The 17,373-nt window shown below is 43.7% G+C and overlaps 1 protein-coding gene across 4 annotated transcripts in view; it reads right to left on the bottom strand.

Moving 5' to 3' along the window:
* The window catches only part of LOC122542817 (neuronal PAS domain-containing protein 3-like), a 441,402-nt gene that overhangs the window by 119,844 nt on the left and 304,185 nt on the right, over positions 1–17,373 (bottom strand). For all 4 annotated transcript variants that reach the window (XM_043680887.2, XM_043680884.2, XM_043680886.2 and 1 more), the window contains one exon: positions 10,793–10,882. In XM_043680887.2, the coding sequence (XP_043536822.1) occupies positions 10,793–10,882 (90 nt within the window). The remainder of the gene's footprint in view (positions 1–10,792; positions 10,883–17,373) is intronic.

The following is a 17,373-nucleotide window of genomic DNA, read 5'->3' as shown; positions in this document are numbered from 1 at the left end:
TTGCTGCTGTCCCTTTTATAACTTGCCTCACAAGTCAGTTCTGGGTCACTTTATTGAACGCCTTTTGATGATCCAAGAACATCCTCATAAGACCAATTTTCTCTTCAAAAAACTCCAATAAATTACTTAGACATGATTTTCCTTTAATAAATCCATGTTGACTCGTCTGATTTATATTTTTCCATTCTATCCCAAATAATTGTGTTCTGAAGTTTCTCCATCACTGTAGTTGAAATGACTGGCCTAGAATTGCTGGGCTTATGTTTATAACATTTTTTGGAACAAGGACATAATGTCTGCAATTCTCATGCCCTCTGGCACCAACCCCCAATCCAGGGAAGACTAAAAAATTATTGCCAGTTCTCTGCAATTTCCAGTCTCACATCCTTCAATATCTATGGAGGCATCTCAACTGATCCTGTTACCTTATCAATTTTAAGTCCTGGCAACCTATAAAATACCTCCTCCATATCAATTTTAAATGCTTCTAGTGACTGAGTTCCCTCCTCTGTCACCATGGTTTATGCAGAAACTACCTCACAGGTAAAGATAGATGTAAAGTATTTATTTAACACATAAAAGTAATTTGTTCACAATTTCAAAATCTTTTCTATGAACAAAATTTAGAACTGGGAAAGGCAAGAAAGATAGTGCATTGATGCTTGCATTTATATAGTGCCTTTAAATGTCACAAAGCATTTCACAAGAGTGTCCTCATACAAAATCTGACACTGAACCATAAATGGAGACTTCTGGACAGATGACCAAAGGCTTGGCCTAAGAATCGGATTCAAGGAGCAATGTAAAGGAAGAAATGGAGGCAGAGAAGCTGAGGGAGGGAATGCCAGAGCTTCAGGGCCTGGAATAAGGAAAGCATAGCCACTAACGGAGAGGGAAAGGATTTAAAATGGAACGGACGAGAAGCCAGATGGGAGGAACAAAGGGGTTTTGGAAGAGGGCTTCTCCTCAATCGGAAGGATCTAGTACCAGGGGACACAGTCCCAGATTAAGAGATAGACCATCTAGGACTGAGATGAAGAGGACTTTTTTCAGACATAGGGTAGTAAATCTTTAGGGTGTGGAGACTCAATCATTAACCATGCTAAAGAAGGAAATCGATAGATTTCTAGGTTTTAAAGATATCAAGGAATATGGGATCATGCAGAAAAGTGGCAATGAAGTAGACAATCAGCTATACATGAAGTGAAAGGTGGGGCAAGCTCAAGGGGCCGAATGCCCTACTTCTGCTTATTTTCTATACCTCGGGCTCGTGGAGCAAGAAGATTATAATGAAGAGGATTGATGAGGGCAGAGTGGCAGTCGCGATCTATATGGACTTCAGTAAGGCGTTCAACAAGGTTCCTCATGGTAGAATGGTTAGCAAGGTTAGATAACATGGAATGCAGGGAGAACTAGCCATTTGGATACAGAACTGGCTTGAAGATAGGTGGTGTTGCAGGGTCGCTTTTCAGACTGAAGATCTGTGACCAGTGGTGTGCCACAAGGCTTGGTGCCCTGCCCACTACTTTTCATCATTTATATAAATGACTTGGATGTGAAAATAGGACAGATGGTTAGTAAGTTTGCAGATGACACCAAAATTGGAGATGTAGTGGACAAAGAAGAAGGTTACCTAAGAGTACAATGGGACCTTGATCAGTTGGGCCAAAAGGCCAAGGAGTGACAGGTGGAGTTTAATTTGGATAAATGTGAGGTGCTGCACCTTGGAAAGGCAAATCAGGGCAGGACTTAATGGTAAGGTCTTGGGGAGTATTGCTGAACAAAAAGACCTGAAAGTGCAGGTTTATAGTTCCTTGGGAGACAGGATATGAAGAAGGCATTTAACTTTCTTGCCTTTATTGGTCAGTGCATAGAGAATAGGAGTTGGGAAATGATGTTGCAGCTGTACAGGACATTGGTTGGGCCATTTTTAGAATACTGCGAGCAATTCTGCTCTCCCTGCTACAGGAAGGATGTTGTGAAACCTGAAAGGGTTCTGAAAAGATTTACAAGGATGTTGCCAGGGCTGGAGGGCTTGAGCTATAGGGAGAGGCTAAATAAACTGGATTATTTCCCCTGGAGGGTTGGAAGCTGAAGGGTGACCTTACAGAGGTTTATAAAATCATGAGGTGCATGAATAGGGTGAATGTAAAAGGTCTTTTCCTTGGGGTGGAGGAGTCCAAAACTAGAGGGCATATGTTTAAGATGAAAGGGGAAAGATTTAAGGGACCACGTTTTCACGCAGAGGGTGGTGCATGTATGGAATGAGCTGCCAGAGGAAGTGGTGGAGGCTGGCAGAATTAGAGCATTTAAAAGGCATCTGGAATGGTATATGAATAGGAAGGATTTAAAGGGATATGGGCCAAGTGCAGGCAAATGAGACTAGATTAGGTTAGGATATCTGGTTGGCATGGACGATTTGGACCAAAGCGTCTGTTTCCATACTGCACAACTCTATGACCGCCATTTAATCTCTCCCTTGTCCTTCTCTAAGGAGAATGGTCACAGCTTCTCCAAGTGGCATGGTGGCTCAGTGGCTAGCACTGCTGCCTCACAACACCAGGGTCCCAGGTTCAATTCCAGCCTTGGGCGACTGTCTGTGTGGAGTTTGCACGTTCTCCCTGTGTCTGCGTGGGTTTCCTCCAGGTGCTCCGGTTTCCTCCCACAGTCCAAAGATGTGCAAGTCAGGTGAATTGGCCATGCTAAATTGCCCGTAGTGCTAGGTGCATTAGTCAGAGGGAAATGGGTCTGGGTGGGTTACTCTTCAGAGGGTCAGTGTGGACTGGTTGGGCCGAATGGCCTGTTTCCACACTGTAGGGAATCTAATCTAACTGGAGACCTTTCTTCATGGTACCATTTTTGTCCACTACCTCTGAAACCAAGAAAGTTTTATACATTAATACTTAGAACAAACAGACTGCCTTATGAAGAACAGCTTAATTCAGAAGAGTCAGAGGCGACTAATTGAAACATTCTCAGCTCAGGGAAGAGAACCCTTGATCTACCTGCACAGACTGTCAGTTCTGTGTCAGCCTGGTCAATTTCTCTTCCAGCGATATTGCTTGTAATAAACAGCTTGTCAATTTCACCTGATCTAGCTTGTGTGGTCTCTGTTCAATTGGGCTCAACTCTCCCACACGCACTCCCAGAATTTATAACAGGTGGTGTATAATAGGTGAGTGTGTGATGGGTGAGCCTGTGGCAGTCAGGCAGGTGACAGATAGGTGGGCATGTATCAAATGGGTACAAACAGGTGGGATGATTAATTAGCGGGTGACCGCTCCCACACATTGTGTACTCCTGTGAATTTTATCCCACCCTGACTGTCTCTAACGCTCACACCAGCAAATCGATAGCCTTTCTGGAAAGAAGTCTGCTGTCCTTACATGGTTTGGCTGATTTGTGAGTCCAGATCCACAGAAATGTGGTTGACTCTTATATGCCCTCAGAAATGCTCAAACAGCTACTCAGTTCAAGGGCAACTGGGGATGAGTAACACATGCTGGCCTTGCTAGGAATGCCTACATCCCATGTTAATGCATTGCAGAGTGCAGAAATGATGTACAAGAATGGTTCCAGGATTGAAAACTTCAGTTATGAGGGTAGATTAAACCAGTTGGGACTGTCCTCCTTGGAGAGAAGAAGGCTGAGGGAGATATGATAGAGGTTCCAAAATCAATGTCAGGTTGGATAAAGTAGAGAGGGAGAAGGTGTTCCCATTTGTAAAAGAGAAAAAAATGAGCAGACCATGGATTTAAAGTGATGAGCATACAAAACAAGTATATGAGTAAAAAACACTTTCACACAGTGAGTTGTTAGGGTGTGGAATGCTCTGCCTGAAAATGCGGTGGAAATAGAGACATTCATGAAGGTGTTGGATGGTTATTTGAAAAGAAATGGTGTGCAGGGATACGCGGGAACGACAGGAGACTGGCACCGAGTAATAGGACTGGTACAAACACAATGGGCTGAATGACTTCCTTCTGCACTGTAATAATTCTGAGATTGTTTTTCCTCCTGCATCCATTGAGTAAGTGCATGGATTTCACATGTGATTTTACACTTTACAATATTGTCAAGCTCCAAAGGTCTCAGCTGGAGTGCCACTGGGGACCACAGGTTGTTCAACTGTTCAGTGTCCCTCTTGAATGCTCCTCCATAAGCATTCAGTCAAAGCACTTCACAATCAACCCAAAATGGGACTGGGTACTGTCTGTGAATAGCCAAAAGCCATCTTTCCCCTCCAAAGGAATGTTAGCCTTTATTTAAAAGGGAATGGAGTATTAAAAACAGGAAAGTTTTGCAAAACTATACAAGGCATTGGTTATACCACAGCTGGAACACCATGAACAGTTCGAAATCTCTTATTTAAGGAAAGATATGCTGATACTGGAAGTAGTCCAGAGATGGTTCACTAAGCTGATCCCAGATATGGAGGAACTATCTTATGAAGGGAGGTTGTAGATTGGGCCTGTACTCTTAGAAGAATGAGAGATGATCTTATTAAAACATACAAAATTGTTAGAGGACTTAAGAGAGTAGATATGGAAAGATTAGTTTCCCATAGTGGTCTAGGACCAGAGGGCATAATCTCGGAATTAGCAATTGTACATTTAAGACAGAGATGCGAAGAAATTTCTTCTCTCAGAGGGTAGCGAATTGGTGGAAGTCTTTGTCACAGAGAATTGTCAGGGCTGGGTATATAAGTAAATTCAAGGTTCAGATAGAGAGTTTTTTTAATCAGTAGGGGAATAGAGGGTTATGAGGAAAAGGCAGAAAAGTAGAGTTGAGGATTATCAGATCAGCTATGATCTCAATGAATGGCGGAGCAGTGTCGATGGGCCGAATGGGTCTAGTTCTACTCCAACACCTTATGGTCTTAACTTTTTGAGTGCAATATGACTTCTTTAGTACAAAAATTGATTATCTGGGTCACTGTCACATTTCCACCATGGGAGCTTGCTGTGCACACACTGGCTGTCATGTTTCCTACATTACTTACTATTTAGTAGCTCCACTTCAAAAGTGCTCTGTTTCCTGTGAAGCCATTTGGGAAATTTTGAGGTCATGAAAGCTGCTACAGAAATGCAAGTCTTCTTTTCCTCCCCAGGTACCATTTTGACCCCTGGGCCATCACTTGGCCTGAACAACACAGAACACGAATCAAAGTCAAATGAGTATTTTGGCACCTTAGAGAGCACACATATGCACTGCCACAAGTTCCACTGCTGACTCTCCTTGCGCCTGAGATGCTCAGCCAATTCCTGCATTGAAATCAGTTTAGCTTTTTATACACTCATCAATTATGTCTAACATGTGTTAAGCAGCTCTCCTGTACAGCAGATAATTACAGGTATTAATTATTCATGCAGCAGCAATTGTGATTCAGTACTGATGCACAGCACATAATGGATTCCAGTCCAGGTGGAACAATTAAAAATAGAAAGAAGCAGACAGTCACACGGAGACAAGTGTCATGCAATTAACACATTAGAGGAGCCATAATGGTGAAAAGCATTGTTTTTTACCCCTGTTGGGTTTTACAGGTTGACGCACAGCAGATGAAAAGGTGTACATCTGTATGAGTGCATGGTCTATGTGCCTGCTTGTGTATGAATGCATGTCGATGTGTATATGCATGTGTATGCATATTTGTGTGCATGTGCACATGTACATGCGTGCATTTGTGTGCATGTGTATGATTACACATGTGTGCATGTGCTCATGCATCTGCGTGCATGCGTGGTGTATGTATTTGTATACCACTGTATATGTGCCTGTGTGTGCATGCATGTCTGCATGTGCATTTCTAATTTTGCGTGTGTGCACCCCGTTAGTGTGCATGTGTAGGCATGCATGTGCCGATGTTCATGTGCATGTTTCCATGTAGATGGGCGCACACATATCTGAATGCGAATGTGTGTGCATGCATACACCTGTGTCCATGTGCCTTTGTGCATGTGAGTTTGTGTTACCCATGGATATATTGTCCGCACATGTGTGTTTCCAAGGGCATTTGTGTACCAGTGGTATCGGAGAATCTTTCAGCTCAGGAGAACAAATGATCCAAAGTGGAATTGATCCAAAGTTAGCTCTCATAGACAGAGTAAGATCATTAGGGATAGAAGCAGCAGGAGGTCATTCAGCCTTTTGAGCTCACTCTACTATTCTACGAGATTGTGGCTGATCATCTATTTAAACAGCAGTTTCCTGCACCATCTGCAAAACTCCTTATCTTGTTAATTTGTAGAAAGCTATCAATCTCAGCCTTGAACAGACTCAATGACAAAGCCTCCTCAGCCTTCTGAAACAGGGAACTCCAAAGATGTACCACCCCCAAAATGAAGAAATTCTTCCTCATCTCAGTTCTAAATGAAGATGCCAATTAGTCACGCTTGCACTGCTCCTTTTACCATAGTGTTGGCTTAGGTTTATGGGAGTCGAGAGTGTGGTGCTGGTAAAGCACACCAGGTCAGGCAGCATCCAAGGTGCAGGAGAATCGACATTTTGGGCAAAAGCCATTCTTCAGGAATGAGGCATATGCACCAAGGGGGCGGAGAGATAAATGGGAGGTGGGTTGGGCTGGGGGGAAGGTAGCTGAGAGTGTGATAGGTGAATAGAGATGGAGATAATGGTGATAGGTCGGAGAGGAGGGTGGAGCAGATAGGCAGAAAGGAAGATGGACAGGTCAAGAGGGTGGTGTCGAGTTGGAAGGTTGAAACTGGGATAAGGTGGGGAGAGGGGAAATGAGGAAACTGGTGAAATCCACATTGATCCCGTGTGGTTGGAGGGTCCCAAGGCGGAAGATGAGGCATTCTTTCTCCAGGCGCCATGTGGTTAGGATTTGGCGATGGATGAGGCCCTTGACGGAGGGAGGAGGGGGAGTTGAAGTGTTCAGCCACTGGGCAGTGAGGTTGGTTGGTGAGGGTGACCCGGAGATGTTCTCTGAAGCGTTCTGCAAGTAGGTGTCCTTTCTACCCAATGTGGAGGAGATCGCATTGGGAGCAATAGTTACAGTAAATGACATGTGTAGAAGTGCGGGTAAATCTCTGATGGATGTGGAAGGCACCTTTGGGGCCCTGGACAGAGGTGAAAGGGAAGGTGTGGGCACAGGTTTTGCAATTTCTGCGGTGGCAGGGGAAGGTGCTGGGAAGGGAGGGTGGATTGGTTGGGGGCATGGACCTGACAAGGGAGTCGCGGATGGAATGGTCTTTACAGAATGCAGATAGGTGTGGGAGGGAAATATATCTCTGGTGGTAGAGTCCGTTTGAGGGATGCAGAAATAGCGGAGGATGATGCAATGTAAATGGAGGTTGGTGGGGTGGATGGTGAGGACCAGGGGGGGTTCTGTCTTTGTTGTGTTTGGAGGGGTGGGGTTCGAGGATGGAGATGCAGGGAATGGATTAGATGCGCTGCAGTGCATCATCGGCCACTTGGAATGGTAACGCACTTTGAAATTGAGAATAGTGATCTTCAATTCCCAGGAAACCATCTTGTAATTTATAGCTATGACCTGACTTTACCTGGACAAATGGACCACAGCATGATGGTGTCACATCAGCAAACCCACACCTCCTGACTGTCAACAGACTGAGATCTGGAGCTAAGTACATTAAACTCAGCAAGCGACCATCACTCACCTTCGGGGATCTGTATTCACTGACTCCTTGCCTGTCTTCTGTATCTCCAACTGCTCCCAGACTGAGGCACTTGGAGGCCCTCAACACTGACCATAACAGGCAAGCAGTTGGGATGCGAGACACATTTCTTACATGACAGCGAGCCATCTACGAGGCAGGTGGCGGGTTCAGGCCCTTCAGTGGCCATTATTTTACAATTAAGGGCCTTAATTGCTGATCTTTTGAGTAAGTCCCCCATGGCATCATGGATTACATAATGAACAATGGTCACACAAACCCGGGTTTCAAAACGTTGGGGAGTGATTTGATTGGAGATTTTTACAAGTGTTATTAAAGAGAAAGGACAGGGTAAATATAGAGACTGTTCCACTGGTTGAGCTGTCTGAGACGGAGAGACACAGTCAAAAACATAGAGCCATATCTTTCAGGAGTGAAATAAAAACAGAAATTGCTGGAAATGCTCAACAGGTCTAGCGAGAAAACAGAGTTAACGTTTTGGGTCCAGTGACCCTTCCTTGGACCTGTTGAGCTTTCCCAACAATTTCTATTTTTGTTTCTGATTTCAAGCAGCCACAGTTCTTTCGGAGTGAAGTTGGGAAACTGTTCGATACACGCTTAGAATTTTCCTCCGCAAACAGCAACTGGCGCTCAATCAATTGTGAACTACAAATCTAAATTGAATGATATTGTTAGCCAAAGGGATACGAGGCAAGGGCAAGTGTACGGAGTTAGGGTGCAGATGAGCCATGATCTTATGGAGAGTTGGAATAGATTTGAGGAGCTTTACTTTCTTATTCTTTCTTGGGATGTAGGCATTTATTTACTTGTTGCACATCCCTAATTATCCAGAATTGAGTGTCTTGCTCAGCTATTTCAGAGGGCAGTTAAGAATCAACCACGCTGCTTAGAGCCTGGAGTCACATGTAGGCTGGAGTCATGGGTAAGGATAGCAGATTCTCCTCCCAAAAGGGCTTTAGATGGGATTTCAAGACAACTGATGATAGTTGACATGATCACTGAGTCTAACTTCATGGTCTAGAACCTGTGTCACCAAAGCATTTGCAGAGCCTCCAAATGACTAATCTAGTGACATTTCCAGTAGGCCACCACCTCCTTAAAATACAAAGATAGAAATATTGAAATAAAACCAGAAAAACAAAGAAACATGAGCAGGATTAAAGAACTGAAAGTCCTAGTCTTGTTCCTATATTCCATGTTTCTATGGGTTGAGGGCAGTAGGACTTGTTAAGTAACTAATTAAATGAATAAGATCTTGGCCTGCTACCACTGGGATTAACCCAACTCCAAGCGGGCCTGTCTCCAAGGAGCATGTTCACTGACTGGTCAAACTGAGCAGTAGAGAATTCCAAACATTCATCACCCTTTGAGTGAAGAAATTCCTCCTCATCTCAGTTCTCAATAGCCACCCTCTTTTTCTAATACTGTTCCCCAGGTTGCAGAGCCTCCTCCCTCCCCAGGCCAGGGGGAAACATAGAAACATAGAAAATAGGAGCACGGGTAGGCTGGTTGGCCTTTCAAGCCTGCTCCCCATTCAATATGATCATGGCTGATCATCCAATTCAATCCCCTGTTTCCACATTGTCCCCATACCCTTTGATTCTTCTAACCCTAAGACCTATATCGAACTCATACTTGAAAACATACAATGTTGGGAGTGGCACGGTAGCTCAGTGGTTAGCACTACTGCCTCACAGCACCAAGGTCCCAGGTTCAATTCCAGCCTTGGATTCGATTCCAGTTTGTGTGGAGTTTTGCACATTCTCCCCGTATCTGCGTGGGTTTCCTCCGGTGCTCCGGTTTCCTCCCACAATCCAAAGATGTGCAGGTCAGGTGAATTGGCCATGCTAAATTGCCCATAGTGTTAGGTGCATTAGTCAGAGGGAAGTGGGTCTGTGTCGGTTACTCTTTGGAGGGTCGGTGTGGACTGGTTGGACCGAAGGGCCTGTTTCTACACTGTAGGTAATCTAATCTTTTGGCCACAACCACTTCCTGTGGCAGAGACTTCCATAGGCTCCCCACTCCCTCGGTGAAAACATTTCTCCTTGTTCTTCATTTTAAATGGCCTACCGTGTATCCTTAGACTGTGGCCTCTGGTTTTGGACTCCGCAATCTTCAATAACCACCTCTTGCTCTGAAATGAACAGGTGTTGAAGCTGTAATATCTGACTGCCTCGTGTTTATCTTACCAGGGGCTCTCTTGTACTTGAGCTTCAGGTGAGGCTATGTGTCATCTGAATTTGCATCAGTGGCTTTGGGAGATAATCAAAGATGGGGCAGAGGTGCAAGGAATAACAACTTTTACAGATGCACCACAGAAAGCATACTTTCCAGGTGCCTGGTATGGCAGCACTCTGCCCAGGACCATAAGAAATAACAGAAAGTTTGGTGCCCGGCGCAAACTATCACAGAAGCCAACCTCTCATCCATGGACTCCATTTACACCTCTCATTGCTACGGAAAGACTGCCAACATCAACAACGACCCATCCCACCCACATAATGCTGGTCTACAAACACACGTGACAATAGGTTCAAGAAGAGCTTCTTCCTTGCTGTTATTAAACTGATGAATAACATTGATGTTGTTAACTTTGCCTTGCCTCGCACACATCCTGTGCAATGTAACCTGTATGTCTCACTCTGTCTGTGAGATCTGTATGTCCTTGCTTACAAAGCAAACAAAGCTTTTCACTGTACTTAGGTACACGTGACAATAAATCAAATCAATCAATCAATACTGCTGCATTGGGAACATTTGACGACTGCATTAAAACGTAGGGTTGCCAACTTTGATTAAACCTATTCCTGGAGGCGTCATTACATGACTTGGCCCTTCCTCCAGCTTCTAGCATGCAATGTCTTCTCAGACCAATCAGAAAGCAAAAAGATTCATTATCCAATTGGATGATGCTTGACAGTCAGTCAAACAACCTTCTTTTTCCCATTTTCAATTGTTTTTATAACTAGTAAAGAAAATTGTTCAAAGCAGATGACAAAAAAATGAATATCCCTGTTATTATTTTTCTCCAGGGTTTTACATGGCAGTGTCTTCAGTCCCAGGTGACTCCAGGCCAATGTTGGAGAGTTGGCAACTCTACTAAGAAGGAATGAGACTAACAGTATTTCTCCTACCTGCGACAGTCCCAGGTAGATGGAGACAGTTTCAGAGATGTACAAAAATTTCCCTTCTCGATTTAGTGCAAAAATAAAACCATCCAAGGACTGCAGAAGAAAAGCAAGAAAAGAAATTAAAGTTAAACAGTTTGCTATTTTGAAATGCTTTTTGACCACTTAAGGATTACTCAGTTCACATCTGTTGACATGGAAAAGAAAGAAATGTTCACTAATATTCCACCATCACCCATCACATTCTCCAGAGCAACTTGGGATGTGTGATAAATGATGGCCAGCCAAAAATGCCCACATTCCATAAGTGAATTAAAAATAATCCGTTTACAAAAGGGTTACAAATTTCTGCCATCTTTTTGTGCCCAAACACACTTCCTAATTTCACTACTGAATGACTCAACTCTAATCTGTGCCCTCTTTCTTGGAACTCTGCCTCCGTCACACAGGAAATTTTTAACTCTTCATCACTGCTTTAGTCGTTCCTACAAAAATATCACAAATCTCCAGAATGTTTTTTTCTCATATTAATCAGTGATTAGATCACCCCTTAATCTTTCACAGTTAATGGAATAAAACATGAATTTTGTTTTGGAACCCTCTAGCAAAGAGATAATGGACTGAATGGCCACTTTATATGTTATAAATTTTCAAGAACATCATACATTCAATAAATGTCACATTGATAAATTCAATACTGCATAGTCTTTTGAATACAATATTAAAACACAGATCCTGTGTAGCATTTTGAAGAAGAGCAGAGGCGTTCTACCACTGTCCAGGGTCAATTAATTATCCTTTAATCAAGATCAGGAATCGGCAGCATAAGGGAATATTCTGCACTGCCTGGATGAAACAGCACCAACAACACTCCAGAAGCTCAACGCCATCCAGGACCAAGCAGTCCGCTGATTGACTCCCCATCTATCATTTTCAACACTCACTCCCTTCCCTGGCAATGCACAGTTCCAGAGTTCCTCATACTTCCATGTGCCCATCATTAATATCTTGGTTCCAATGGTTCTCTCTCACATTATTGAATTCCCTCACCTTGACCTAAAAAATGGCCATCAATAGAAAAAACTGCAGGTAGAACTTGCATTTATAACGTGCCTTTTCTCAAACTCAATATGTCTCGAAGTACTCTACAACCAATAAAGTACTGTTATTGTTGTAATGTAGGAAATATAGCAACCAATTTACAAAGTACTGAACGCCCAAAAGCAAAACACTGCGGATGTTGGAGATCTGAAATAAAAATAGAAAGGGCTGGAGAGATTCAGCAGGTCTGGCAGCAGGTGTGGAGAGAGGAACAATGTTACTGTTTCAAGTCCACTATGGTCTTTCCTCAGAACTCTGTTTTGCCAGCACTTCCTCATTTTAATATTTGTGACTGTGATATTATTTGAAGGATAAATACTGGTGAGGACACCTGAAAATGCAAGCGAGGCCTCGGTTTAAAGTTTGTTGTAAAAGGCAGCACCACCAAGAGTGTAGCACTCCCTCAGCATGGAATGGGTGCACCAACTGGGGGATTTTTTGGTCAACATTCTGGAATTGGATTGATCCAATACAATTCTGACCCACAGGCAAGACTGCTAACCACTGAACCACAGCCGACATCCAACAAAGAGTGGCCAAACATGGGTGTTGGCAAAAAAAAATGCAGAAAACACACACTAGAAGTGACTAAGTAATCAGCACATGATAGTTTGAGATAATTGCTGATTGGTCAATAGGTTCAAGTGGATTCCAAGAGTTACAGATTCAAGAAAAATCCCCTTTCCCAAAGAAGGGGGTGAAACTCTCTGCCACAGATGAATAGCATAAATGCATTTAAGGGGGAGCTACATATGAGCAAGGACGAAATTGAAGGATATGAGCAAGAAAGAAATTGAAGATTCTGTGACTTCAATGAGAGATGATGTCATTAAAAAAAGGGACAGTTCAAGGAAGAACTAAAATGGCAATTTAAAGCATGGAGCAAGGCTCCAAAGAAAGCCAGCCCCAGCATTCATCCACTTCCATCACATGTTCTGTGCAAGCTAATTTTGCAAAACAAGCTTCCTTATTTTCAGAGAAGAAGCTTTTACTGCACTGTGCTGCATTGGGAGTATTGGAAATGTCAAATCTGGGATGGTGTCAGTTTGCAGCTTTAATAAAGAGAGATGATTAAATAGCAGAATCGGTTTTAACGGCTGCCCTGCTTCTCAATGAGAAGAAGTAAAATGGACTTATTGCCCTGTTCATGCCGTGCTCTGTTTTCAAAGATGTAGAGAATATCATAGATAACCCCATCACAGATTTTACGTCAGTGGCAGAGGTAGTGAATTTTTATCCTTTATTCTTTCATGGTAAGTGAGCAACGCTGCCAAGGCCACCATTCATCACCCATTCCCAATTGCCCTTGAACTGAGTGACTTGCCAACGTTGCTTCAGAGGGCGGTTAAGAGTCAACCATATTGCTGAGAGTCTGGAGTCATATGTAGACTGGACTAGGTCAGGAAGGGCATTAATAAACCAGATGAATTTTTAAACCAATTTTTTTAATCATCAGAATGTTACCATCCCTGAGATCTATTTACTAATTTTTTTACAAAATTACTCATGTAGTGCTTTCAAATGTCTTCATCTAGCTACCTCTGTAACCCCCTCCAATTCACTAATTCTTTAAGATCTCTACATCCCTCCAATTCTGACCTTCTGGAACATTCCCTAGGATTTTAATCGCTCCACTTTTGAGAGCCATGTCTTCAGCATCCTGAGTCCGAAGCCATGGAATTACTTGTCCCACCAACTCTCCTTCCTCTTCTTTAAGCTTCTTCTTGAAACCCATCTCTTTGACCATCTGTCCTTATATGGCATCTCTCTAGTACATTGAAATGTGTGTTAACACTTTCTATAAATGCAAATCGTGCATCAAGTTATCTTCTTGCTAATGTCACAAGCACTGCCTCTCACACTTCAGACATCACAGTTTAGGATTTTGTTTTCACTGCACTTGGGACATGGGCATCGCTGGTGAGGTTAGGATTTAATGTCCTTTCCTAGGTGCCCTGGAGAAGGTGGTGCTGAACTGTCTTCTTGAGCAACTGCAGTCCATGTGGTGTAAGGACACCTACAGTACTGTTAGGAAGGAGTTCCAGAATTTTGACCTTGTGACACTTAAGGAATGGTGATATATTTCCAAATGAAGATGGTGAATGGCTCAGAGGGAACTAACAGAAAATGTTAGTTCCCATTCATCTGCTTCCCTTGTCTTTAAGGGCTAGTGCTGGAAATGTGTTGCTGGAAAAGCGCAGCAGGTCAGGCAGCATCCAGGGAACAGGAGAATCGACGTTTCGGGCATAAGCCCTTCTTCAGGAAGGGCTAGTGCTCACATGACTGGTAGAGGCTGCTGAAGTTCCATATCCGCCACAGATTCACCTGCACCTCCACCCACATCATCTACTGCATCCGCTGCAGCCGGTGTGGCCTCCTCTATATTGGGGAGACAGGCCGCCTACTTGCGGAGCGATTCAGAGAGCACCTCTGGGCCACCCGGACGAACCAACCCAACCAACCTGTAGCACAGCATTTCAACTCCCCCTCCCACTCCACCGAGGATATGCAGGTCATTGGACTCATCCACCGCCAACCACAACAACCCGACGGTCGGAGGAGGAGCGTCTTATCTTCCGACTGGGAACCCTCCAACCGCAGGGGATGAACTTGGACTTCACCAGTTTCTTCATCCCCCCTCCCCCCACCTTGTCTCAGCCGGATCCCTCCAGCCCGGCACCGCCTTCCTGACCTGCAGTCTTCTTCTTGACCTCTCCGCCTCCATCCTACTCCAACCTATCACCCTCACCTTGACCTCTTTCCACCTATCACATTTCCAACGCCCCTCCTCCAAGTCCCTCCTCCCTACCTTTTATCTTCTCCTGCTGAACACTCTCTGCTCATTCCTGAAGAAGGGCCTGTGCCCGAAACGTCGAATCTCCTGTTCCCTGGATGCTGCCTGACCTGCTGTGCTGTTCCAGCAATAAAGTTTCAACTCTCAACCCAAGACTTCGACCTCTCCACCTTCTGATGCTGCCTGGCTTTTTGTGTTCTTCTAACCTCCTGTTTGTCTATTCTACATTGAAAGGACCTCTCTTTTACTTACTGTGCACTGCAACTTGCCTCTTGGTGGATCTCCAACTCTGACAGCCAACCAATTGCCTTCATAATCAATGGTGAATAAGTATCTGGGTCAATGGAGACATACCCTCTTGGAAGTTGTAAGTGATAACTGCTTGAACATCACTATGAAGGTCCTACCTTCTCAACTTTGTCCCTTGGTTGAGGCATGGTGACCCTCATATTAAACTCACCACCACCTGTCTCTAATGAGAGAGCAGCCACATGGTTCTCTGGGACTATGGCGAATGAACTCCTATTAACTCGCCCCTCCACCATCTGGCCTTCCTTCCCAGACACTGTTACAACCCATATCATGTCCCTGAAAGGAATAGGATAGTGGCTTGGTGGGATTCAGCCAAAGAAACAGGCATGGGCCAAGTGAGGATACTGCTTTTTAGCAGCCCAACCTGTTAGCTGTACTGCTGTTGAGTTCTACTTTAAACCTCTTGGTAAGATTCCAACCTATTTTAGCACCTTCAGATAAAGTCCCCAATCCGCGCTCTCAGCTGGAATCATTTGCTAATCGAAGGAAGTTATAACATTTGTTACTGTGAAAATGGGCCCTCTCTCATTTTGTGGCCCCCTCTGAGGGCAGCTCCCTGACTGGACGATAGGATTAGTACACGCTATCAAATCTCAATCAGCCCCTGGCTCTCTTTGCCCTCTCAAAGGGTTAGAACAATAATCAAAAATCAAATCACTCCATTTATCAATCTTACCCACAAATGGCCTGCATAGATGCTACCATTGGCCTCATACCTCTTGGGCTGGCAGGTCAGCCCATTGACACTGGCAGGACATAGATAATCTTCCGTAGCACCTTACTTTGTCTCTATATTTAGCGTTAGCTGTCTCTGTTGGTTTACTGCATAGAGCTAATTGATCTAAAGCTCTTGCACATTCCTCGAGGTTAGAAGTTGGCAAACTTTGTGATTAACCTTTGTGCATTCACTTACCTTGGCTCTCAACTCTAGAACTCCCCCTTAAAAATAATTAGGAAAATTAATCAAATTAATCATTTATTGTAAGTGGAGAGATTATGCTTCAGGTATACAGGGCTGGCGAGATCACATCTGCATCCTATTTCTTATGCAGTTCATGGTCTAGCCTCTCTGTCTGTGATCTGTCGCAGAATTCCAGGAAAGCTAGCACTGTGAATTTGAGGAATTAAACTTCATCCTTCCACCTGGCAATTTACACATTCATCACTTAGTTCCACAATTTTACATCATTACCCCTGCCTCCATTTTGCTGTATGTGTTTTTGCTTTCTCTATTGTGAACTGGGATTACAAATACGAGCAGGAATAGGCTATTCGGCCCCTCAAGACTGTCGCACCATTCAAGATCATGGTGGATCTGCCCCAATCCTCAAATTCTCTTTTGTACCAGCTCCTCTTTGCCCTCAACTCCACAATATTTCAAAAATCTACCTATTTCCTCTTTAAATATTTTCAATTATCTAGCCTCCACCATTCGCTGGAGTGGAGAATTCCATACATTCTGGGAGAAGGAAAGAGGAATTTCAGTTATGAATACAGATTATGAATCTAGGAATGCTCTCCATGGAGAAGAGAAGGCAAAGTGAAGATTTGATCGTGAAGTTCAACATCATGAGGTGTCTGGAGGGGGAGAAAATGTTCCCATTCATGAAAGGATCAAGAATGAGAGGTCACAGATTTAAAGTAATTAGTAAAAGCAGCAAAAACGTGATGAGGAGAAAATGTTTTCATTTCAGTGAGTGGTTCAGCATTTGAACCAAGCTGCCTGAGAGTGTCTTTGAGGCAGGTTGAAAAAGGAATTTGAGAGTTATGTGAAAAGGAAGAATATGCAGGGTTAAGAGTAGAAGATGAGAAAAAGCATGAAGGGAATTACACATTCAGAGAGCCAGTGTGGACACAAAGGGCTGAATGGCCTCCTTCTGCTCTGCAACAATTCTGTGACATTCTTACATCTTTCCCTACCCCTTTATGTTCTATTTAGATGATTGCTATGTCACCATTCACACCTTGTCAAGACACAACATTTACTTCTTTATTCTACCCATTGTCAAGTTGTGACTGGACATAATTCTGTTTTCTCTCTCCATGGATGCTGCCTGATCTGAAGATTTCCAGCCATTTTCTGTTACCATTTCAGATTCCCAGCAATTGCAATACTGTATCTCACTTTTGTCTTAGTCTCCTATATCTGTCCTCAGCAGCAGTCTAGTGCTGTTGTTCTTTATTCTGAACAGGAGACAAGAGTGTGAAGGGAAAACAGATGCTGTGACTTTGCAGGAAGGCAAAGAGATAGCTCGTGAATTGAAAATCAGATAGTTTGTCTTCTTGTCGAAGCTTTAATGGGCAAGAAAGGGTGGCTAGCATTTCAGGGGCTGCATTAACCAATAGCTCAAGGTGTGTTGCACCGCATTCACCGAAGGGA

This window comes from Chiloscyllium plagiosum, unplaced genomic scaffold, assembly GCF_037043375.1.
Source record: "Chiloscyllium plagiosum isolate Xiang-an unplaced genomic scaffold, Cpla_swu_hap1 HiC_scaffold_47, whole genome shotgun sequence".
NCBI classification, from domain to species: Eukaryota; Metazoa; Chordata; class Chondrichthyes; order Orectolobiformes; family Hemiscylliidae; genus Chiloscyllium; species Chiloscyllium plagiosum.
The sequence above is the reverse complement of the archived record's forward strand: the minus strand, read 5'-3'. Positions and strand labels throughout refer to the sequence as shown.